Genomic DNA, 25,371 nt, shown 5'->3' on the forward strand with positions numbered 1-25,371 from the left:
TCAATCTTAGAAAATATGTTCTGCCTTCCCCTAGAACAGTAATAGTCTAGCTTTGACCGTGGATCTAGCTGTGTCATGCACAGGTGCCCTCTGATACGGAAAACTAACAATAACAATAGTTCAATGATGGGACTTAAAAGATATGGAGGGGGGGAGGGGTGGGAAATAAAGTTGACATGTTCAGACAATTGGAAGCAAGAAGCCAAAATGGTGATAAACTAGGAAAACAGGGGAACAAATTTTGCTGTCTTCACTGGGGGGGGGGGGGTGGGAGCGGGGGATGTTGTCCAAGATGTGGAGAAAAAGCCTATCAGCAATATGCTAGTACTTAATACCCTAACTCCCTTGGTGACAAGACTGTTCCCTACTAGGGTTTGATTGGTTACAATGTTAATTTTCCTACCAACAACAACATAGTGCTAATTGTAAAGACCATTAAAATTAAATGGATAATGTTGAGTACGACAATTAGCAATGAGTAATTATTGATTCCAATCAATCTTTCAAACACTAGTTATATCATCAATGGCTTGATTTGGCTATTATCAAGATAAATGAAACAGAAATAAGTATTAAATAAGGCTAATGTTACAGATTGAGATCACAAAGTATGCAAATAAGGTGTTTTATTGATTAAGAAGAAAAGTAAACTTGAAAAGAGCGAAGGATAAATAAGGGGTTAATCAACGGTCTAGCGTGCGTTACTCACAGGATTAATGCACGATCGGGGGATAATGCAAGCGATGCACGAGGGCAGAGCCCGAGTGCATCCAGCAATAGCATTAACACCCGGAGTGCATTAATCATATGAGTAACGCACGCTAGACCGTTGATTAACCCTGTTCATTCATACACTACCATTTGTGTGGGGTGAAAATCATAAAACAAAACATTTTTGGTTACATATAACCAAAGATTTATTAAAGTGATGCCCTGTAATTTTACCGTGCGTTACTCACAGGATTAACCACGGTCAGCTGACCTGAATGGACCAATAGGATTTAGGAATCTTTACTAAGTATGAATGAAGGTTGGAAAACTCATTTGGTAGAGAAAATGACTAGTCATGCTGAGGTCACCAGTTCCTGTCCATCAAGCCAAAAACACAACTCTTGCTCTTTTCAAATTTGTCTATACTTTCACAGTCAGTTTTTGACATATTACAAGGAGAGAATTAGGAATACCTTTCATATCCGTTTTAGCCTAGGAATGCAAAGAGTTTCAAAACACTGGAATGGTGAATGTGTTTATGAGGGTAATTCAGCCTGTGTGATGTAGGGCTGAAAATGGAAGAAAGTGACTTTATGGGTTGTATCGCAAGGAAATGTTTAGAACATTTTTCAGATAGCAAAACATGGTTGTCAAACATGATTAATGTTTCATGTTATATGTGACTGGATAGTGCATTTAACGTAAATAAAGTAGCCATTCCTCTGAAATTCAGTCATCTGTGCAACAGCATGGTCCCCTGCAACGATTATATTTGTTCAAATACACAGATCAAACGAGATACATCTTACCTGTCAAATTCCTCTACTTTAGATTACTATCACAATGAAGAAGCAGCTTCAAGATATTAAAAATTGCTTCTTATGTCTTTTAATTTTTAAATTCTTTTCCCATTATATCTTAAACCTATTACCTTTTTTATTCTGACATTTTAAGCAGCATTTCTTTATTTTGCTCTATTATTCAACTGCTATTAATTTCAGGCATAAAGATTTGTTACTTTTAATACATATCATGAATATTAATTAGTAGGTTTTTGATAGCTCTGTTGTTTTCATTTTAATGCTACTTTTCCCACAATCATTTAGGGTGTTACCATGACAGGTCAAATTAGAAAGGTGGGGGGGGGGGGGTGTGTCTGGCTTCATTGAAACCTACATGTGGGATCTGGAGGTCTTTCCAAGGGAAAAATTAAAATTAAAAGTTTAGACATCCAAAGGTGCTTTGTGAGGCATATTAAGATGACAAACTAGGTCTAAGTGCAAGGTTCTGCTGCTAACTACTTTTGATTTTTTGTGAGAGTTTGATGATGAGGGGAGGTTTTTGAAAAGGAGGGGATGTGGGCCTGAGGTCATTGCAGCCGACTTCCATGTAAGGGGATATGGGGATCCTCCCAGAGAACAAAAATTTACATTTTAGATGTCAAGGTGTATTCCAAGGCATATTTAGATGATAAATTAGTCTAAAATTGGTCTATAATTAGAATAATTAGAACATCAAATTCAATTGAAACCAAACTTCAATAATCTTCAAGTCCAATTTGATATGAATTTATTAAAATACAAATAATAGTTAGAAGGCCTGACATTTCCATCTTAGCAGGATCTTCTGCGGAGCAGTTGGCCTCTGAAAAATGAGGCAGCAAATTTCAACAGCATTGAACATTGGCTCCCTCTGTTCCACTGTTCTTTCAACGAAGGAAGTTATCGATGCCACTCAAACCTAAATAAAATCATTTTTGCCCCTGTTAAGCAGTAACATCTTCTTTCTAACATATATCGAATCCTTCCCCAATTTCACAACTGTCATTTTAATAATTTCACTCCGAACTACCTTCCCTTTTCATTTATGTATCTCTAATTAATTATTCTATATTTTTACACCCCATCAAAGAAGAATCATCACCTATTCACTTTCACCAATGCATTCCTGCTTTCTCCCTGAATATCATTATGGCACATCTATTCCTGTGTACGACAACCATTCAGCTGGTTATAGCTTAATATATTCTTCATCTTCCCTCAACGTTACCGTCTCCCGTTGGTTCAGTCGGTTCCTCCTTCTCCAACAGCTCTGGGTCCACCAATACCTGTCTTATAGAGTCTTGGTGGACCTTCATTCGTTGTACCTGATCATCATACTCTGGACCAAGTAACCACAACTTCTCAAGTTCATAGAGCTCTCTGATCTCTTCCGTCATAAAATGAACCACAATGTTTCCTGCATAGATATAAGACCAAAAAAATTATTAAAGAAAAAAGAAAAATTAAGAAGAAAGAAAAAAGAATGGAGAGTAGAATTTAAAGGGATATTTTGCTAACAGACTATTAGCACTTTACATTCACATGGGAAAATATTCCTCAGTTAGGTGAATACCCAAATCTCAATAGTTTGTCCCAATTAAACTAATGATCAATTGGATGTATCTATTTGCACAGGCTATAATCTCCCTTACTGGATGTGGATAGCAGTGGATAGCAGTGGATAGTGGATAGCAGTAGGTGACATGTGATATCATCAAGGTAAATGGTAACATAGGATATGGTTGAACGTCTATAACATGCTGTGTGGTTAAGTAATTATGCAGTTTTTGGTTACGTGATGAGCCCACTACCTCACCCCTCCCCCCTCTCCCAAAGAAAATATCCACTACTGAGGTGGTCTGGTACACCTAGATAACTTTTCAGAACTTGTCAGACAAACAAACCTGTTCTTCATGTTAATCATCAGACATGAAATTCACTAATTCGAGCACTCCCATTTTCCATTAATCTAGTTAGACAACCCAACTCTGCTGTTTGGACATATTCCAAATTGTCTGTCTGATGGTCACCCAGCAAGCTTTGCAAAACAAATAAATCCAAGAACCCATCCAACAATCAAATTACTACACATTTGTAATGACAGAATTCAGGAAACACATGACAAGACCTTTAAAAACAGTCCTTTTTCACTTATATTGGATGCACCATGCCCAAACACAAATTAGACAATTGATTATAATTGTAACTTGATATTTTTTGCTATAGTTGCTGGTAAAAAACATTGTCAGTAGAAATGAAAGAAATACACAGTTTTGACTTAATTTGAGTATGGAGCAAGCTGACACCTTTTTAGATTATGGATAATTTATACCCAACCACCTCTGTGTTCTGGTGGAGTATAACTGTTGGCCACAGGTCTTCTTTATCAAGGAAGCATCACAGCCAGGAGTGATGAGGGATGGGAGGGAGGGGGAGGGGGGGGGTGGTATAGCCCTGGATCCATTGGTGCATCCAGGGTATGGGAGAGGATGGATCTTTAAGAATTCTTCATACCCTGTTAAGGTACCATGAATATATGAAGACTTAAACAAGAAATGATCGTCCCATCGTAGCAGAGCTGGCTTTGAATGCTACAGCACTGTCAAGATCCTTCAACTATCCATCCAGCTGTCATTATAAAATGACTTCAGCATGGACAAGTTTTCAATTTTATTTCAATTAACCTCAACCGTCTTCCCACTAACGACCCGACTTCACAGATCCTTTGCTGTTCCTCTTGGGAGATTCTTGACACACTGAGAGCCGTATTTTATATTTCTCTTCTACTTAAGGAGAGAATCATGATCAACCTGATAGTGTGGAATCATTATAAGCAATATAGAGATAATCTTATGTCAAGCAATACCTGGCACTAGGTTTGGTAAACCTGCTAGAAATATTGGCAACAGGATGCACATTACCTTAATTCTTGTAAGCAGGGATGAGCCTGGGGTAAAAAAAAAATCACGGAATTTTGCAAAAATTGCGGTATAGGCTCCAGTTTGCGTATACTATAGTGTGTTAGGATAATAGTTTTTGTCGCCGAGGTAGAAAAGAAATCACGGATATTCCGCGAATACGTGGAAAAAGCCCATGCCTGTATAAGCTTGACTTACCAAAGTCTAAACATATCCAGTCATCGGTACCCTTGCCTTCCACCAAAATGTAAGGATGTTTGTCAGATTTTCTTTGCTTATACTGAAAGTTAAATGAAAAGATTTGCCAAAATTTATAAAATCACTGAAAGCCATGTTAACAAATGCACACTAAAGATGTCATGCTTAAATAAAATTTAAATCCAAAAAATACTATTAATTATTAATTATACTGTAACTGTGGCTTTGTTCCATGTCTTTATCTATCTTACTCATTTCACTTTCAAATTCTTTCTAAACAAATTAAATTAAATTAGCTAATTAAAGTGACAGTTCTATGCTAGTGATACAATGTACTTAATAGTTTGAGAGTGTATGTATGTATGTATGTATATTAGATCCTCCTGCAAGCAGGAACTCGCGAATAGTGTTGCATATACCAATCCTTTGCATATACCAATCCTTTAAGACATCCACTTGAGTAATACTAGAATTACATTACACAGGAATAGTGCACTTCCCTTTAGCTACATTCAAGTTTCATTCAAGTGTATGGTTCTGCATCAGGGCTGTATAGTTAATTCTACTCATTTAGAAAGGTACAAACAGTGGTTAAATGAACCGTATCAATGGATTATGTTTGCAAAGTGTGTTCTTTATAATGCAAGTTACACAAGAACCAGTTAGGTACACTTGCCACGAAGGTTGTTCCTGTAGCTGTGAATCAAAAGCGTTAAAACTTAATCACGTCACTGGATTAATAAGTTGTACACTTATTATTAATTCAAGTAATCATGTTTAACATAACTTAATGGAAGCAGCTGTGCTGCTTTAACATTCAAACTGTAATCACTAACATAAACGTCCAATATGTCAAAGCAAAATTGAAAGTAACTTGTGAAAATGAAAGATAAAAAAAAATACGAAAACACTTGTAATAGATGATTGTGCTTCAACTGAAAATTGTTGGCTCACAGACTAAACTACACAAAGACATAGTCGGGCATAACTAAGTGTTCAAATTTTGTGAATTTTGTGTGTAACAAAGTGTGAGATATTATTGGCCTAAACATCTTATTGTTATGTAAATAGTCAATTATGTTTTGTAACAAGATTGTGGAGCAAGATTTAATTTGAAGAAAACAGGAAGCTAAGCAGACATGCTATTGTTATGTAAATAGTTGATTAAGTTTTGTAACAAGATTGTGAAAAATGTTCACAATCTTGTTACAAAACATAATCGACTATTTATATAACAATAGCATGTTTGCTTAACTTCCTGTTTTCTTCAAATTAAATCTTGCTCTCTATTCAAGAAGGATATTGACCTCACTGATACACATGTGCACACCTGCCACCTGGATTATCTCATACAGTGTACAGGCTATTCCGCATGAACCACCATATTGTATGGCCCACTCTTAGCTGAGAAACCACCTTGGAACTCTGAAAATAGTACTCAACAAGAATAATTTACTTGTTGTTTACTCTAGAACATCTAGTGGGTTGGTTACATATATTTAATCAAAGTGTAATAAAAATATGGAAAATCATAAGATTTTTTCTTTCTCCAAACTGCATCCTTTAGGCTCATACCATTCATGGTAGTCATTTAGAGACTCAAAATTGCCTAAAAAATCAAGTTACCTTGACATTTGCATTCATCAAAGACGTGTATTAAAAAAAAAGATATTTAAATAAAAAAATAACAAAATCACCAACCCTGCTCCACTATGTAGTTTCTCTGGCAAAAGTTAAATAGTAACCTTCAATCATAAGTACAGTACAATATTGTCACCTCTTTCTTCACTTCATAGAACCATTGCTCAGTGCCCATTATGAATTATCTTTTAAGCAAGGTTCATTCAACATTTGTAATAAATCAAATTCATTAAGCAGATCTTTGCTATCTTTTTTTGTAGACTTTATCCCAATTTATCATAATGTTGTATTTTGCTTTCATTATTTTCCCCAGGTTTCCAAGTCTTCCTGATACTTCATCACAAGAGACACTTTTAACATTCTCGTAATCACACTACTTTCAGTAAACTGATGTTCCTGTTTCAGCCAAAGACGCTTGGCCTCCTGTTTCCCACTTGTCAAATAGATTTGTCAGTTAACTTGTCCGACAACCCAACATCACCAATATCTTCTTACATTGATAATACACGGTTGTTACTCTCTGATTGAAGCATTTAATCTGTTATTCCTCAAAAGATACCTCCCAATTTATATTCATTATTCATGGTTTGCTTTGGGTTAGTGTGAAAACAAATGCATAATAGCCGAAAGCAATCTGCAAATTACAAGCGAGTTACATGTGAAAGACAACAGACAACAGAATCATCAAAGAGGTATAAAATAGAATTGATCAATTTTTCATTTGATAGTTTACTTTACCAGAGTGCTGGCAAAGAAATATTTTTCAAATTGATCAATAAATTTCATACAGTATGTATTAAAAGAGATGGTGATCTTGATACTAGAAGATCAAGCCCTGATGAAAGTTGAGAGGTTTATACAAAGATTCCACATGATAAATTCAGGAATATTAAGCTAAATCTAATGACAACAGGCATGTAGCCATGGGGGGACGTCCCCCAAAATTGTTTAATTCTTTAAAAACAAATTTATAGCTAAATAAAAAAAAAAAAAGTTGTATACAGGGATAAAACTACTACCCCATTAACCAATAAAATAACCAAAATAACCCCCCCAGTTTTATGGCCTAGGCCTATAACAGCCTGATTGTTTATTTTTAAAATAAATTATCCTTCTGGCACTTACAATTTGACAGTTTGTGATAAATTATGGAGAATGGAATACATAATCAAAATTCCATTTTTTGGTTTTGATGATAATCTTAAACCTAGATGTAGTCATGCAGGCAGATGCGAGTGTGTGTGTATGGCACCTTGCTTGTACACACGATATCTCAAGAAGGGAAGCTTGGACCAATCTCAAATTTTGTATGTACAGTAGGAGAACCACATTGAGTAGAAGAAGCCTATTGTTTTTAAGAGGAGGTCAAAAGTTCATTTGGGGTCACCAAGGGTCAAATTGTGAAAACCTTGTAAACATGATATCTCAAGAAGGGAAGCTTGGACTAATCTCATATTTTGTGTGTAGGAGAACCACATTGAGTAAAAGAAGCCTATTGTTTTTAAGAAGATGTCAAAAGTTCTGGTGGGGTCACCAGGGGTCAAATTGTGAAAACCTTGTAAACATGATATCTCAAGAAGGGAAGCTTAGACAAAACTCATAGTTTGTGTGTAGGAGAACCACACTGAGTAGAAGTCTAGTGTTTTAAGAGGTCAAAAGTTCATTTGGGGTCACCAGGGATCAAATTGTGGAAACCTTATAAACATGATATCTCAAGAAGGGAAGCTTAGACAAAACTCATTTTTTGTGTGTAGGAGAACCACATTGAGTTGAAGTCTTTGTTTTAAGAGGAGGTCACAAGTTCATTTTGGGGTCACCAGGGGTCAAATTGTGAAAACCTTGTACACATGATATCTCAAGAAGGAAAGCTTGGACCAATATCATATTTTGTGTGTAGGAGAACCCCATTGAGTAGAAAAAGCCTATTGTTTTTAAGAGGAGGTCAAAAGTTCATTTGGGGTCACCAGGGTTCAAATTGTGAAAACCTTGTAAACACTATTTCTCAAGAAGCAAAGCTTGGACCAATCTCATATTTCCAGGTGTATGAGTACCACATTGAGTAGCAAAAGCCTATTGTTTTTTGAGGAGATCAAAGATCATTTGGAGTAACCAGAGGTCAAATTGTGGAAACTTTGTTTCATAATCTACCATATCTCCAACCGACCAGCCTATTAGTATTAGCTAACATGTGCGTTGCGCCTCATAACAATAGGAAAGGTTGTTGGCAATTGGAAATTAGCTTATAGGCATCTGTATGTACCAGAGAAAGTTGATCCGATCGTCACTGGCATAACTATGTTGCTAACTGCATAACGGCGTTGCATTAAAAGGTGTGCTGTTTGTATGTATACAATTATATACCACTATATATAAACACATCAGCACATCATGCAATGGTCAAGTGGTAAAGGCAGTGTGGATTCGCGATCTAATGTTTGCAGGTTCGAGTCCTCACCAGATCATAATGTTGTGTCCATGGGCAAGGCACTTTATCTCCATTGCCTCTCTTCACCCAGGTGTATACATTGGGACTTGTGAGGTAACTTGTAAATATAGTTTTGTGCACCTGTTTGTGGTTGCACCCTGTGGGAAGTCCCCCAGGGGACACGTAGATGTGGCGCACTGTAGTGTCCCAGGAGGGATTGTTTGAATCGTGCACACTTTGGTGTGTGGGTGTGACAAGTTAAACAATGACCAATGAGTCACGTGAGGGGGACTTGGCCTTAAACAAGACAGTAACCTTTCAACTTCCACTGTCAATTTTAAAATTCAGCAAGCTAATTTGAGATACATACTGTGTACATCTATCTACCCTTAACTCTTGTCATTCAGTACTTAGCTATTACCAAAGGTAACAAGGTACAGTACTACATTTCTTTAAATTTAACAGGGGAGTTTATGTTACATAATTGCATAAATTCACAGTATATATAGAATATCTAATATGATACAGATACGCTATAATTTGACCACATATGTTGGGAGTCCTGGAAATCTAATGATTTATGATCAAGCAACAAGATCCTCCTACCCTGGGATAATCTGCCTTCCATTTGTAAAAATAAATCAAACAGTTCAAACTGGTTTACAGCACACTGGTAAGATTAGAACATTGAAAGTACCCAATTTGGCCTCTGTACTGTAATATAAGATCATATCAACAGGTCTGTGATCACAGAGAGAGAGAGATATATATTTTCTAGATGCACATCATTTAGAGGCCATTGGGATGAAAATGTTGCACACATTCTTGACAGATTACCCAACTAATGTCACTACATTTTGTGCCCCTGTACATCAGGGTGACACTTAATGATAGATCAACCTATGTCAAATTTCAGATAAAAACAATTGATGAACTTTCTCTTCAATAGTACAAGTGGCAGCATGTTGTAGTGTTACATTCCAACATACCCATACCTCCCCCTGCCTCCTAACCTCCACCCCCACCCCACCCCACCCCACTAATAATATAAATAGCTAACATTGGGAACAATAGGATGAGGTAATGCACTCAAAGGTTTGCAAATGAAAACATAAAAGATTAACTTTCTCTCCATTGGTACAAGTGGCAGCATTTTGTAACATGCTATATTCCAATGTACCAATACCCCCTGTCTTCTACCCCCCCCCCCCCCCGCACTCCACTAATAATATAAATAGCTAACATTGGGAACAATAGGATGAGGTAATGCATTCAAAGGTTTGCAAATGAAAACATAAAAGATTAACTTTCTCTCCATTGGTACAAGTGGCAGCATTTTGTAACATGCTATATTCCAATGTACCAATACCCCCTGTCTCCTACCCCCCCCCCCCCCGCACCCCACTAATAATATAAATTGCTAACATTGGGAACAATAGGATGAGGTAATGCATTCAAAGGTTTGCAAATGAAAACATAAGAGTGTGGGACACATAACTTTTTGTTGTTGTATTTTCTGTAATAAATCTGGAACAGCCAAATGGTTGTAACCACATGTACATGAATTATTGGGATTGAGAAGTATCCATTTATGAGTGATGCTTAAAATGGAAATTTCTCAAAATCACCACCCGATGTAAATTTATTACTTGGAATTTTTATATTTCCATGGGTAGCAAACCATAAAACAAAATTCATCCTCAACTTATGACATATTAAATGCATCAACTCATGAAAGCGCAAACTTTAATAGTATATAAAAAAATGTGGTAAGACCCCTTCACAAAAATTAAATCCAAGAAAAGAGAAAATGATTTAAGTTATAATTACAATCATCATTAACCATGCTACAGCTAGCTCCTGACTCGGGGTTTGGGAAAATATTAAAGCAGCATTTTGCGTCCTTTTCTATGATTTTTCTCAACCTCACTGACTCCACTATGCCATAACGAAATACATAACTAGCTTATCTATTTAAGTCTTACTTCAAATGGTGGCATAAAAGTCGAAAATTTTGCAACTTAAACTTTGTTTTGCTCCAAGATATTTTCCGTTGAGATCCCAATAAACCTCGCCCATAATATGAATATTTAAACACTGCGAACGTGATTGACCAATACGTAATACAACACCATGCTTGATTTGTGTAGTCTATATGGCAGTTGTACCAGGGATTTCCATAACAACTCCCTGGTTGTACCAACGCAAAGTCTTGAATCTATTTTTAGCAGCGGCTCATAACTAAACCTGCATCTCTGATTGGTTGAATTCAAACTAGTGGGTTTGGGGGAACTGTATGCGATTAATTTTAAATGTTGAATTTGTCGTGGACACTTTTCTCATTATCTGCAAATATCCTTAATAACTCACCAATTAACGTTGTTGGCAGGGAAAAACATGGCTAATATCTTAGTTCAATGCTGTTTTGAGATTGATATATGTAAAAAGCTCGATAGACATGTCAAAAAGTAGAAAACGGCGACTAAACGCAAAATGCTGCTTTAAGACAATGTTGAGAACCTTTTGTGTTACATGATGAATTCTTGCAACAAGAGGTAAAGTATGAAATGTATGTTGTGAATAACAAACAATTATTTGGTTACAGTTTGTAAAATAAGCTTGATCAATGTTAACAGTAATTTTTGGTCAACTTTAATGATTTTAATTTATGCAAATTATTGTGTGTAAACATCAAAATTTTTGAAAACAAATATTATATCTGAAAACTTCACACTTTAAGCTTTCATTTGATATCACATTTGTTTCCATTGTATTAAGACAATACTGAAAATAGGGTGTTCATGTCTACCTTTGAGTGGAATTGCCCATAATCGCTTGTTGAGCATATATTTTTTTTAAATATTTTTTATTTACATTTTAATGACATGTTTAATATTTCATCGGAATGTTCTTTCAAGACAAACTTGATGATGATGATGATGATATCATTAGTGAGGTCTTTAAAGTCACACACTTCACTTATAGTACAAAACAAATGACAAACCAGCTATGAAGAAAATTCACTATTAAATATGAAGATGAATAAGATTCCGTCCAATGGATTTACTGAAAGTAAAAACTTTCAATCTCAAAAGTGATTTTGATCATACTGTACCTTGACCACATGTTTAATATAAACTTGCTAAGCTAAACTCAGCTTTTACAACTTAATTATTAAGCACCAGTGATATTTTTGTTGTTGCTGTGACCTTACTAAGTGCTACTTTAAGTAATGTACTTTAACGGTTCTTCATATTCTTTTCTTCAGCACGTGATTGATGCAACAATATAACAAATACATGAACATTTCAACATGGTAAAAGAAAACCAAAGCAAACGGATATCAAATTGCTAGGTTAATCATTGAAAGAGGGCATGTTACACAAAACAGATTGAGTCTGTGAGGATTACACATGTAGTGACACATTCATTGTTGCTGAAAAATTTACAGTTTATAATTCAAAGTCGCTAAAAGAATAAAACAACTGTTTAGCAATTCTCTATTGTTTTTAGATTATCCAGTGTTTTAAAACTAGTGCCCTCGCTGCATGTAACTCTTCTTCTCAAATTCTACCAAAACTCCAAGCAGATGAGGATTAAGACCATTTCAAGAAAACTCCAAGCAGATGAGGATTAGGACTGAACAAGAAACACAAAGTAGATGAGGATTAAGACTGTTTCAAGAAAACTCAAAGCAGATGAGGATTAAGACTGCTTCAAGTACAAACAGACAAGAAAACTTTAAGTGCGTTTCGTTTCTCTCTTTTCAGAACCTTAAGTACCTGTCGATGACTGGTTTATTTACAGTCAGTGTTCACATTAAACTTATACTGGCAGACTGCTAAGCTTTAAATTTGTCAGATAATCAAGTTTGCAATGAGCCCAGCCTTCGAGTAAGCTTTTGAGGTGAAGTTTCCATTTGGATACAAGTTTGCATAATAATATTGGTTCAGCACATAACCTCAATCAGGGTTGGCCGGTTTTTACCGGGCGGTTTTTACCGCCCGGGAAAAACCAGGTTTTTACCGGGAGGTTTTTCCCACCTGTAAGTGGGAAAAACTGGGAAAAACCTCAAATTATATAGAATTCCTAAAAATTCATGTGGAACTTGTGGAGGAGCATAGAAACTAGAAGAAAATGGCATCTTATGGTAGGGGGTTGGGTTACATCCAAAGAACAGCCATGATCTATAACTTTGTGAGTTTACCGATTAGACTATTATAAATAATTCAAATAAATAATATATTGGATGCTCAAATCAACCAACTTTATTTTCCTATCGAGATGCATAATTCCATAATCTAGAGAATGGACAAGTATCAAACTGTTGGTGCCTCCTTGGGCTATGGTTCGTCATATTATACATGTCACATTGTCTTGTTACATATATATTATGCAACACCATCACAAAAACATGGAAAGTGAGCAAACATATTCACAGTGTAACTTTTACAACTCGCTCGCCAAGTAGATCTCTCAAGTAACAATGAAAACTGCATGAAGTTGTATAATAATTGGACCATGTTTGCATCAAGGTAAACAGTTGGGTTGTGTGAATGGCTCGATAGGGCCATTGTGCGTTTAATACTTTAATTGGGCCCATGTGCCTTACATAGTTTCAAAGCAGCTTCTATTGAGCCCCCTGGATTGAAGTTCACCTCAATAGACTGTTGCCTACTGTATTAATTGAATGAACTGTCTGAGCACATAATAGGCCTGAAGAATTTAGGAGGGGTGTGTGTCCCAGTGTAGACCTATAATGGTTTGGGCAATAGGCAATGCATACTGCTAAAGAAATCGTGACAGAATAACTATACATGTACAATATGGAAAATACTCTTTTTTTCCACAAAAAGTAGAATTAGGTTGTGATAAAATAGCTCAAAATGAAGCTAAGAAACTCCCATATTCAATAACATATGCCTGTCATGAAACAATATCGTGCCTACTGATGACCCTGCATATTACGGAAGAGTAATAATAGTTTTCGAGACGGAGGCGGTTTTTACCGGTATTTACCAGTTTTTCCCGGTTTTTACCTGGTTTTTACCGCTTAGTGGGAAAAACAGGTTTTTCCCGGGAAAATGCCAACCCTGACCTCAATACCTCTCAGTCTTACTGAAGAGAACCACAGTCAGTGTAATATTTTCTGTTCAGACAACCAAAATCAGCTTTGCAGGTCATTTGGAGGACAGCTACTTGTTTACATCAAATTCAGATTGCTATTGCACTGTAAGGAAATATCCTAAACAGGAAAAATGACAACTTGGTATCATCCTACATCTGTTTAGAGATATTCTGAAATAAAATATTAATAGTGGCATGTCTATGATCCACCCAAAGGGGAGTTTTACTGGCCCAAAACCAATATCCTGTTCACCAAACTTACACATCACTCCTACAGTGAATGTATCAGTCAATCTTTGTTATTTTGTTTTAAGTTTTGGGACAACCAAATTTACTGTTTGGGGCAACCAGAAAGTCCCTAGTAATAATTTGTCCTGGTCATTACAGGATGTATTACAGCTGTTTGGCAATCACTACTGTAAAATTTATGAACTATTATATGGAAAGTTTATGTCCCTCAAGTTTAACTGTCACGTTTCATTAATCCATGTCCAATTTCCTTGTGCTGTGACTGTGGTTTTGGTGTAAATTAAGCTAAAAGTGATATATCCAGGTACTTCAATTTATCTTTCATTTGATTGTTAATAAAAGACTAAGACAAATTCACTGTTAAATGCAGCATTGAAAATCACGGGGTGAACAGACTGCTAATTCTAAGCAGGAAATTGAATGAAAAACGAAAAACAAATTTGAACGAAAACAATGTAATGCTGCTGATGTTTGCTCAATGCCAAGTAGAATGAATGAAACTCCCACATTTTGACCTAATATCAACATAAATAATACCTGTGTAAATATTATTGGTTGTAGTTAGTTTATAAAGCAACCCAAGAGGGACGTAATCTACAAGTGAGCATATCACATTCCATCTGAAATTGACATCAATTTTTTTATTATTTATTATTCTATAATAAACAGAACCTAATTAAGAATAACACTTACTATTAGGGCTGTGTATAAACAAAATTCTCTCGAATCAGGTCGCTTGTGGTTGAATACCAATCAAACTAAATGCACAGTTTTTCTGTCTATGAAAGTTTCTTGCATTCAAAAAGTAAGGGAACAATCCGATAATACTATCGACTAATTTTAGTGGTTATTGTTTCGTTTTTAGATTACCACATACAGGGGTTCAAAGGGCCAGGTAAGGCTCCAGGGCCAATTATGTCACTGCCCCCTTTGTTCTAATTCTCCATTTTCCCATTATTATTATATATATTTTATACATACTATATATATATATAGTATATTATGAAAGTTGGAATACATTATTGTTTATACCTAATTGATGCTGCATCCTGGGGTGTGGCCACTAGAACTCCACACCCCACCCCCACCCCTATTCTATTCTCCTAATAAGTTAATTACTAAAATATCTTATGGCTTGATCTACTGATCTGAGACTTAATAACTTCTCAGACAATATTATTATGCTTTTGACTATTTCTAACATGCAAACAGTTAACTGAAAATAAAAGCATTCCATCACGTCATCCATTTTTTTTCTTAGGATAGATCTATCTTTGCTGTTCCAATGACCAATCAGCAATTCTCAGGTTGTCTAATTATGCAAAAACCAGTATTTTGTTTTGGAAATCAGTTCTGTAGTCAATTTATCTTGATAGAGTAAGCCTAAGAAAACATTGAATTATATAGCTGTAAACGAAAAGCAGGAGGGATCACAACAGTGATGAATCGGTTTTAATCATCAAATTACAGCACCCTATCAAACAGCTGTTTTCCTCATTGAATGTCCATCATCCTACAGTCTTCTAAGAAATTTCATTAATAATAAATAGAGTAACTTACTATTTTATTAATAGATTGTGCCATGGCATTAAGATGTCTTGAGGAACGAGCAGTCACTACTATGAAGTAGTCCACGTACTGTCTTTCCCGGGGTACTTTGATGACACACAAATCCAAAGCATTCTCTTCACGAAGGAGCTCTGTGATGCCATCAACGTCAAACACAGGCGGTAAATCTTGGATGAAAATTTAGGGTGAAAATTTTCAGCGGCTCAATAAAAGTAGGAAATAAACTGGGATTAAAAGCAGCTCTTTGGAAGTTTTTCATCAATTGTTTGCTGCTATTCAATACTAAAATCACCAAATAAATGTAGGTCTCATTACCTTGACAAGCGAGAGTTAAATATACATGATAAAATAAAAGTCATTACTCATAACATCAGGTGATGAAATGTTGAGGATTGAAACAAATTCATTCATATTTCGAGATGATTAATCTTCATTCAGTGAACACATCTAGAAGGGTGTTTAAGTTTTTGTTTTAATATTGCAATCTCATTTCGAGTAACACTTTTGTTGATATTGGCAACCAGATTCAAAAGATGTATTTAAAGTAGAAGTTTCCAATTAGTGTAATGAGACAAAAAGTGTGACTAGTAGTAACATTATCCCTTCGTTCTTGGCAATGGACGTGCGATCTGAGGATTGCAGGTTCAAGTCCTGGTCAGATCATTACTCCTTGTCCTTGGGGAAGGCATTTACTCTGCATTGCCTCTCTTCACCCACATGTATAGATGGGGACCTGCATGGTAACCTGTAATATAGTCGTGTGCCCCAGATTATGGCTGCCCCCCCAGCGGACACAAAGGTGTGGGGCACTTTAATGTCAGAAGGCCTTGAATTGTTACAAGACTGTACTCCTTCAACTTTAGCTTCAACCAAGCGATACATTATCACATTTTCATTAGAAATTGTTGTGGAGATTACAGTCTGTGATCAGATAAAGTGATAAAAAGAATATAAAAAAATTGGGGCCAGAAATGTCTTCAACTTTGACTTCTTAGACATAGTCATAGCATGATCTGGAAGTTCTATTGGTATTTCAGTCAGTCTATGAAAGTAATTTCAAACAACATAAAACTGTAAAATTTTGCTATTATTACATATTTTATAGCACATTTTATCAACAAAGAATGATCACTTTGACCTTATACCTATTAGGCTATTCCCACACAATGTTAGAAGTCATTGACTCATTACTACATAACAAAGGAAGGCAGGTTAGCAGCTCTCCAAGATAACAGCATTTCATTTTTTGGTCAGATTCCTTAAAAGTTTGACCAAATCCACCAAATGGTACTCACAAAATGTTGCAGATAATCAAATGAAGGCATCTTCATAGTTTTCACCGGATGAATATTGATAATGCATTTTTCAGGTTCCCTTTTTCCTTTCTTATTCTTTCTCACCCCAAATTTCATTGTTGTTGTGTACTGACTGTGTACAATATTCTCATATTTATGTCAACCAACTAAAATTTTGGATGTTTACAATAACATACACATAAGTTAAATTCAACTTAAGTATATTCCTTGGCGACAACTTCAGCTGACTGTTTAGGTTTGCACCAAAGCATGTCAATTTTACTTCCCAGACCGAAATTGGGAGTCATGGAATAAGGGCTTACAATCAGTGAAATTGTAAAGATACATCATTTGCAGCAACCTTACATTTACACACACTTACATTTTTTGTTTTTTGAGATGTGGTTAACTTCATTTCTGGATAATTCCTTAACTACATCCTTCTTTACAACAATATGACCATCAAAGGAGACAGCAACATCTTCCTGTAACACCTCCTTGTCTTGTTTGCTCTGTGAATCTCCTTCTCCAAAGTCTGCTGCAAGCTCTCTCAAGAGTCCTTTCATCTGTGTATCTTTGAAGATGCCCATATCCTGTCTTTTGTCTGGATCAATCCATTCTTCCAAGCTCTCATCAACTGGATCCATTGTTTCATCTTTTCTAGTATTTTTACAGAACCGATTAGATTCATGAACCTTCATTGTTTGAATTAGCAATCTATCGTGATTTAAATATTGTTTCAAAATCGGTTCCTCATCTGCATATACAATTTGTTTAAGACCTAACTGCAGCTTTGATATTTTAGGATTGAACTGAACCGGTAATGAGTGGACTTTTCTTTTATGAGAACTTATGCATCTTAAAGTTTGCTGTAAACCAATACATGACTTGATGATACGGCTAGCACAGCAAGATGTAGAAAGATACATTTTAGTCTTTGGCTGCTACATACACACCAACATGAGTTCTGTATGCAGTAAGAAAAGAGAATAACATATTAAAATTACCCCACAATAACAAATTTCTTAGTTCTTTTCAAAAATATAACTTGAGTTTCCCAGCATGCATTCTCTTGCTGTCGCTGATTTACTCTTAACACAAAAATAAAACTGAGGTTAGGAATTAACTCAATTAATGATGTGGCAAATCCAGTCATTATCTCTTAAAGCAGGGTTGTCCAACCTACCGCCCGCGGGCCACAGTCCGGCCCGCCGCAGGGTTGCGTCCGGCCCACCAGAGATGCTCTGCGATGCAAAATTTTAGTGAGCAGATTTATTGATAACAGTTTTAAGCTATATAATCAATCATTCGAACCTTCTGGGTAAAAAAAAAACTGCATGCAGGTCAGTTTGTGTGACACTCTCTCAGCGGAGGGGGGGGGGGCAGCTGCTGGACTTTATTCATGTTTTATCAGGAAGGAAAATGAATCAGTGCGCTCCGCGTGCAGTTCTCACATTTTGTTGCCTTGGGCTTCAGGCAAGAAATCAAAAAATCGAGCGTAGGGTTCATGCGGCCCCCTCCTTCATCATAATCATTCCATGTGGCCCTCCTCTGCAAAAGGTTGGACAACCCTGTCTTAAAGTCTCATTACTTGTTGACCAAATTTAAGCTTCGACCTTTTGCCAGACTGTTTAACGAGACTGTAGATTCTACAAACTTCAATCAAAATTTGAAAAACTCGCCCAACAGATCATGCGCCAATCAAACCTCTCTGTTTTGTTTACAACCGTTAGGACTACATCTACTTTCAATTTTATGGCTAACCTGTCTTACGTCTCTTCTCTTTAATAGTATCTTTCTTTTGGTCTTACAGATATAGCTTGAGAAATTGTGTCATTTCCTTCCATTGCAATGAAGAAACAGGTGTTTTCAGACGTTTCCTCCGTTGAATTGTAAAAAGTGGACAAGATGAGTATAGAACTGTGATAAAATCTTGATCGGGCTGGATGTGACTATTTTGTTTACATTTGTTTAATGAACATGCTGACATGGGCTGTGGCAGTGATTTTACTGTAAATTGTTCATGCCATAAAGGCAACAGAAAATAAATTTCTTTCTTTCGATTGTGACAGATTTTCTCCATAAAACCCACCCGGTCGGATTGCATTTAGAATAAGAAACGTTGTATCTACTTCAGAAGTTTTTTTTCCAAAATTCATCAGGAAACAGCTATTGAGACTTATTAATCAAAAACATCTCCATCAGATCACAAAAAGGTCACCACAGAATCCATCCCAATATCAACCTCCAGTGATTAATTACTACTGAAGAAGAACAATCAACACTACAGTATGAAATACTTCCAGAAAGGAAGTGAGGGCAGTATTGAAGAATTTAGCATGCAAATAGATTTTGGGATGTGTGACCTGATTAATTCGCAGATAACATTGCAAGGGTCCTACCTGTACCATATAAGATTAGTCACGGGGATTCTACTAGTAATGCATAAGGTTGGCATGTAATATACATTTTTGACTTAGTTAAATTAGAAATTTATTTAAGAATACATAAAAAATATGTGTGTTCCATATATCTACTGCTGTGCAAGCAGGTGTTGTAGTTATAGATATATTTGCACTTCTGTATTTATTTATTGCCAACTTATGTTACCCCTACTAAATTAATGGTACTAACCAAAGCTTCAGGTACATGGACTATTGAATTAGAGGTTACCAATTTCTATATCAAACACAACATATTTTAACATTTAAAGCCATGTTAGCTACACAATATTATCAACATTTACTAAACTCATTCTACCTGTTGAATATTTGTTCTAACATTGACAAACAGTGCAGACCCTACGATTTTAGTAATAGCAATCTTTTTGAGAAATGACGGTCTGTCATCATCTGGCCAGAGGACTTGTACCAACAACATTTTTGAATGTTGCCGTGTAGAGCGAATCTAACCATAATAGTCATTACGGACTTTGCCATCCACGTTATAGTCATTGCCGGTCCCTCTCACAATTTTGCAAGGTCGGTTAAAAGTGACTCCATAGTTCTCCTTTTGGGTAACCAAAAATGTAAGAATGTTAATTCTATAAGAATTCTATAGAACTTCCCTATCAAAATAAAACACCCTGTCACAACTAGAAGATGTGTATGACCGTGTGTAGAAACACAAAGTATTTACACACCTTTGGGTTTTCTTCTACCCACACAGTAAAGTCAATTCCTCAGTTTCACAGGTTTATGACATTTTCTGAATGGGGAAATGCTGACTAGACCTCTCAAGTCTCAAGAAAAACAATTCTTTGTCAGAATTTCTGTAAGAATAATATGTTTACTAGCCTACCCTTATTTCAATTAAAATTGAGGATTACAACATTTTTTGGCAAAGAAAAACATTAATTTGATATTGAGGCCAATTTAAGTCTCAAAACAACATGTTCCATGCTTATCACAGCAACTGATGCAGCACAAATATTTTACATACAAACTCAGAGACCATTTACACCACTGGTTAGGCTACCTATTACCTAGGAATAATCTGAGTTAGGCCATACACTACAGCAGTGGGATAGGTACAGTATTGGAAAAGAAAATTGAACATCTCCCCAAAATTGTTGATGCTCAATGCCAATTGGAATTATTTCTGTGGTTGGCCAGAAATTCAAAATGGTTTCTGAGTTTCATCTGTAAATGCGAATCCTGATGCTAGTAAAAGAATGATTTATAATAAATTTCTGACAAAGGTTAACATTAAGAATGACAGGGTCAGAGTAACACAACCAGATTAGAGACAAGTTGATTGCCTATAGATTAGGTTGGAATATTTCCGCTGAGACCTAACTTGCCTGGGGACCAATTGCAGAATACCCCGCAACTCACACACTTCCAGATTTTTAAGAACGTCGATACATTGTTTTACTACAGCCTTCTACATCGATTTCCATTCATAATCTGAGAAATTCAACAGTTGCTGGGTATTCTGCAATTAAGCATTGCCTAGGAATAACAAACAAGGAATTTTCCTAGCTATAATGTACTTCATTCCCTGGAAATGAAATTCTTACCATTTATTTCTAAAAGATCCAATCACAGACAAGTAAAATTTCTCTAGTTGTGTACCAAGTGCATTGGCTGAATGTGCTACTATTTACTAAATGCTCGCCTTCTTGGCTACAGCCTACATATGTCTGACTGATTCACATTATTTCACCTAGGCCTTGGCCCTAGTTGGAGTCATTTTATAAAATATTTATCACTGGTGCTTGAATTTGAAGTTCAATTCCTTTCAATCAAAAGAAAGTGTCGGTTTCTTGTTTAACATGTGACATTGATTATTTGGGTCTAACAAATACAAGTGGTCAATATGTTACATTAGCCTAGGCCTTTCCTACTCCTAGCCTATATGTAATGACAGACGTTTGGTCTAAATAATTATTTTACTAATGGAAATATGACACATTTAGAATGGAAAGAAGATCGAAGTGAAGCCAAGCAGGGGAATATTTCTGAATGCCATACGGGTCCCCATCTTTTTGTGATGACTAGTCCCGTTTCGCAAAATCCATCCTTATAGTGAGAGTTAGCTCAGTTAGGAGTGTTACTGTTAGCTCAGTGGTTAACGCCGATGCCTTCCAATCATAAGGTCCCCAGTTCGAGTCACTCTAACTTCTAAGTAATGTATGTCGTCCAGTTACAGAGTTGACAATTGACAATTCATAATCATGGACGTTAAATATGAATCTAAGAGACTGACTTCGGTCGGCTTGCGGCATTGATAAGCCAATGAGGCATCTTCGCGAGTTCCTGCTTGCAGCAGGATCTAAACTCCTACATAGTAGGATGGTGACTTCGAAGTTCGCCCACTTAAGACTTAAAACACCCCAAAACTAAATCTTCTGGTATAAATCATTTGAAAATATACTTCATATGGTGGGAGAATTTTGTTATAGTACGATACACGGCCAAACTTTCTTTCCTGCAAACTGTTTTCACGTTGTTTTCCAAGAAGATTCTTCGTGATTGTGGAACTGGTATTTCTTGCTAGAGTATTGCGAATTTCGGCCACGCAACCTACAGTGTGGCGCTGGTAAAAATTGGTGGCGCTGTTGCTCTTTCAGTAATTATAACAGACTTCATAGATCTTCGTCATTTTATTGACAAATATGTAAGTAATTTCTTGCACACGGGTCATTTTGGAGAGAAAATAACTGTAGCTTCGTACTTTTTGGTGAAATTTGGCTCTTCCTGTAGGTTTTCATGGTGAAAATCGTGTATTTCTTAGGGTGCCCGAACTTCGCATTATGGCGAACTTCGCAATACTGACTATACTTATAGTTATAGGCCGTGGCTATTCTTACGACGAGTCGTAACAATTATTTATAAACTATTCTTACGACGAAGGCAAATTCAAGCGCAGTAAAGTAAATAAAGCAACTGCGCATGTAGTAGGGGTAACCCTAACCCTAAACATAACCCTAAACCTCAATCCTAACCCTTACCCTAACCCTAACCGGAAATTATTGTCGTAAAAATAGTACTCCCGGTCATGAAAATAGCAACTGCGCATGCGTAGTCGGGAATTATTCTTACGACTAGTCGTAACAATAGCCACTTTGATAGTTATATACTGTAGGCCTAGGCTTAGGTCTGAATTTGAACTAGGCTAGGCCCAGCCTACGTTAACTACTAGTAGTAGTACTACAGTACTATAGCGTTACACACTGACAGCTGATTGCATGGCGCATGGGAAATAGTTGGCGAATTAAGCGAACTCCCTGCGAGATGTGTATATGGATAGCTTGATTTGTTATTCAATGACCAAGATACTTCACCTTGTGCAAAAAAAAAATACACTGGTTTGTTTCTCGTGAAAACTGGTTTCGGCTGACTGTTGTTAGTGTTAGTGTTACAATAACTTCTTGCATTTAGCACTTGCGCGGCGAGGTTGACGTTTAGCAGACGACAGGAAATTCAGAATTCAAGCATGCGTACTCTCGATGCACTAAACGACACAAGGCCCCCTAAATTGACAGTGACGTAAACTTAGTCAGGAAAGTTAGATGCATATTCATATTATTGCAAACTGACTTCTTCACTTTACAAAATGCACAAGTTATGCATAAGGAAGGATAGACAATTTATATTTAAACATTAGTCATTTGTAATAACAAACACGGCTACATGATAACGTCAGTGTTATTTTGCTTGAGACTGGCGAGGTCGCCGAAATCCTGGATGACTTTGGGCAAAACTTGGATTAATATTCATATACTGGTGACCGTTAAAAAAGACTGCTATCATCAATTAAAATGACTAAACAATATTATCTAATACACCAACTAGTAGTAGATCGGTTTCTTAGATTCAACACAAAACGTAAAGAGAAAAAATAAGACTTTTATGCCCTGAAATGTTCACAATGTCCTGGTGCAAATTTGTGAACGACAATTGTTGTTTAATGTCATCCAAGGTTGATCCGTTTTTCATATGAAGTGGAAAGAACAGTTTGGTTGACTTATTCAATTACAACTTTAATAATACACTGAATTAATGTTGACATTAAGACTACACCGAGGAGCCGAAGACATCAATTTAATCTTATAAGAGCATTCCAGAGATAAGCATATTTTAAAGGTTAATTAATATCTTAAAACAGCAGAATATGCCTAAAGCTGTAGAAAAATTATAAGTACTCAGTTTTTTCCCTATATTCTTGGACAAAACATATCAAGAGAATGCAATTCTGAATGAAGTGATTCTTAAAAAAAAACATGAGGTTTCCTGACCGAAGTAATGATTATATACGGCAACTTGTTTGAACGTCATTTATCCTCAGCCTTTTTCATTACACGGATTCCTAAACGTTAGTAGTGACTTCCCTAGTAATACAACAGAGCTAGATCATCTATAGCTAAAAGCCACAAATGACTATAAAGATTTAAACATATTTCGAAGTTGCTGATGATTGTTAATGGCATAATGGAGGGGAGAATCACCAATTAGCAGACTAAATTTGCATGTTGCATAACACTTTCATACTGTTTCCGGCTTAAAGCAATGATCGACACAGGTTTGATCATCATATATTGTGTGAGTGTCACGCACGGAGCGTACAGTGTGCAACATGATATCGCTGGCAGGGAGATGCAGAAATTGACGCTGACAGTACTTTTATAAATTCTACAAAAAACAATACGTACATAACCAAGTTAGTGTACCAAAATCCGTAACCTTCTTGTATCCATTGTATCTCTCAAATGAAGACAGATTTTTCTGAATTGTTTGAGCGAGTTGTTGTCTAATTACACGGTTGTGTGGATTTACTCCATTTCCTAGTAAACCAACAGCAACGTTGTGTATGAATATTTTATAGTATTCAGAATCTTGTTACAACGATTGACATCTTGTAGCCCGGATCCATACTGAAAGGGCATCGCGTTTCTCTCCTTCAGAGAACTAGTTCATCGTCGTTGAAACGGCATTATGAAAGAAGAGCATCCCATCACACGCCCGGACCCTCCGCCAAATAGAGCCTGTTATTCTTTTATTAGTCATAGATAATTATTTAATATATGCATTAAATGTAAGAACGTCTGGCAAATAAGCAGTGTGAAACCATTGTTTTTTAAAAGTTCAAAAGTAAAGTAGTGTGTAAGAGCCATATTTTGGAAGGGGCAAGCAAAGATGAAGGCTGTGTTGCTCTTATTTTATATTTAATCCATCTCCACTCTTATCTGACATCCTGTTAATTCATGTTTGTACAGCTGAACAGTGACATTAAGTCAGGTTGGGCCACAGGGGGAAAAAAGATTACATTACTTTCTCTCGATCCCATATTTCCCTGGGTCCAACAACTGATGACCCCCTACCCCCTAAACATCAGCAGCAAACACCCTTCCATTCATTGGTGTGCAAGCAGATGGGAGGAGGAAGGGATCGAACGGGTGAGTGGTACATACTTATTGCTCTGCATCAGTGTTCCTGTATTGCTTTCAGCTAGCTTATTACATACATTGATGTAAAACCTAAGGGTCTCATGTGCTCCTGAATCTACCATTACACTGCCATTGATTCAGTCTCCATTCCTTGTGAGTACAACACATAATAAACTGAGTACATCTTTTGAGTGTATTCACACTCACTAGTGAGTACAAACGTCACTGGCACAGCAAAGAAAGAGATAAAAGAAGAAGCATGATAACTTTTGCCAGCTGGTTTTTTATATTCTTTGCATCAAACATTTTTCTTTCCATTATCAGTACAAATATTTCAATATTACATGAAAAATGCATAAATTACTAAAAAACTTTTTCTTCTCTACATTTGTAAAATATGAATCTTTTTGGATACAAAATTTATTGCACTACGTACAAAGTGTACTTAAAAAGGTGTGATTCAAGTGCTATGGACAAATTGATGTAATAAAGATGGCGCTTTTTAAAGGGGTCATTAACATGTACA

The 25,371-nt window shown here is 36.2% G+C and overlaps 1 protein-coding gene across 1 annotated transcript; it reads right to left on the minus strand.

The window, feature by feature from the left end:
* Positions 1 to 254: 254 nt before the first annotated feature.
* On the minus strand, positions 255 to 22,884 carry LOC139964679 (uncharacterized). Its single transcript, XM_071966503.1, has 5 exons — positions 22,743 to 22,884; positions 17,337 to 17,921; positions 15,651 to 15,826; positions 4,649 to 4,730; positions 255 to 2,949 (listed from the first exon to the last, which is right to left on the minus strand). Exons 2-5 carry the CDS (start codon positions 17,881 to 17,883, stop codon positions 2,741 to 2,743), a joined length of 1,014 nt encoding a protein of 337 aa, XP_071822604.1. The 5' UTR covers positions 17,884 to 17,921; positions 22,743 to 22,884; the 3' UTR covers positions 255 to 2,740.
* Between the last annotated feature and the right edge of the window lie 2,487 nt (positions 22,885 to 25,371).

The sequence above is a fragment of the Apostichopus japonicus genome, chromosome 23, assembly GCF_037975245.1.
Source record: "Apostichopus japonicus isolate 1M-3 chromosome 23, ASM3797524v1, whole genome shotgun sequence".
In the NCBI taxonomy this organism is placed as follows: Eukaryota; Metazoa; Echinodermata; class Holothuroidea; order Aspidochirotida; family Stichopodidae; genus Apostichopus; species Apostichopus japonicus.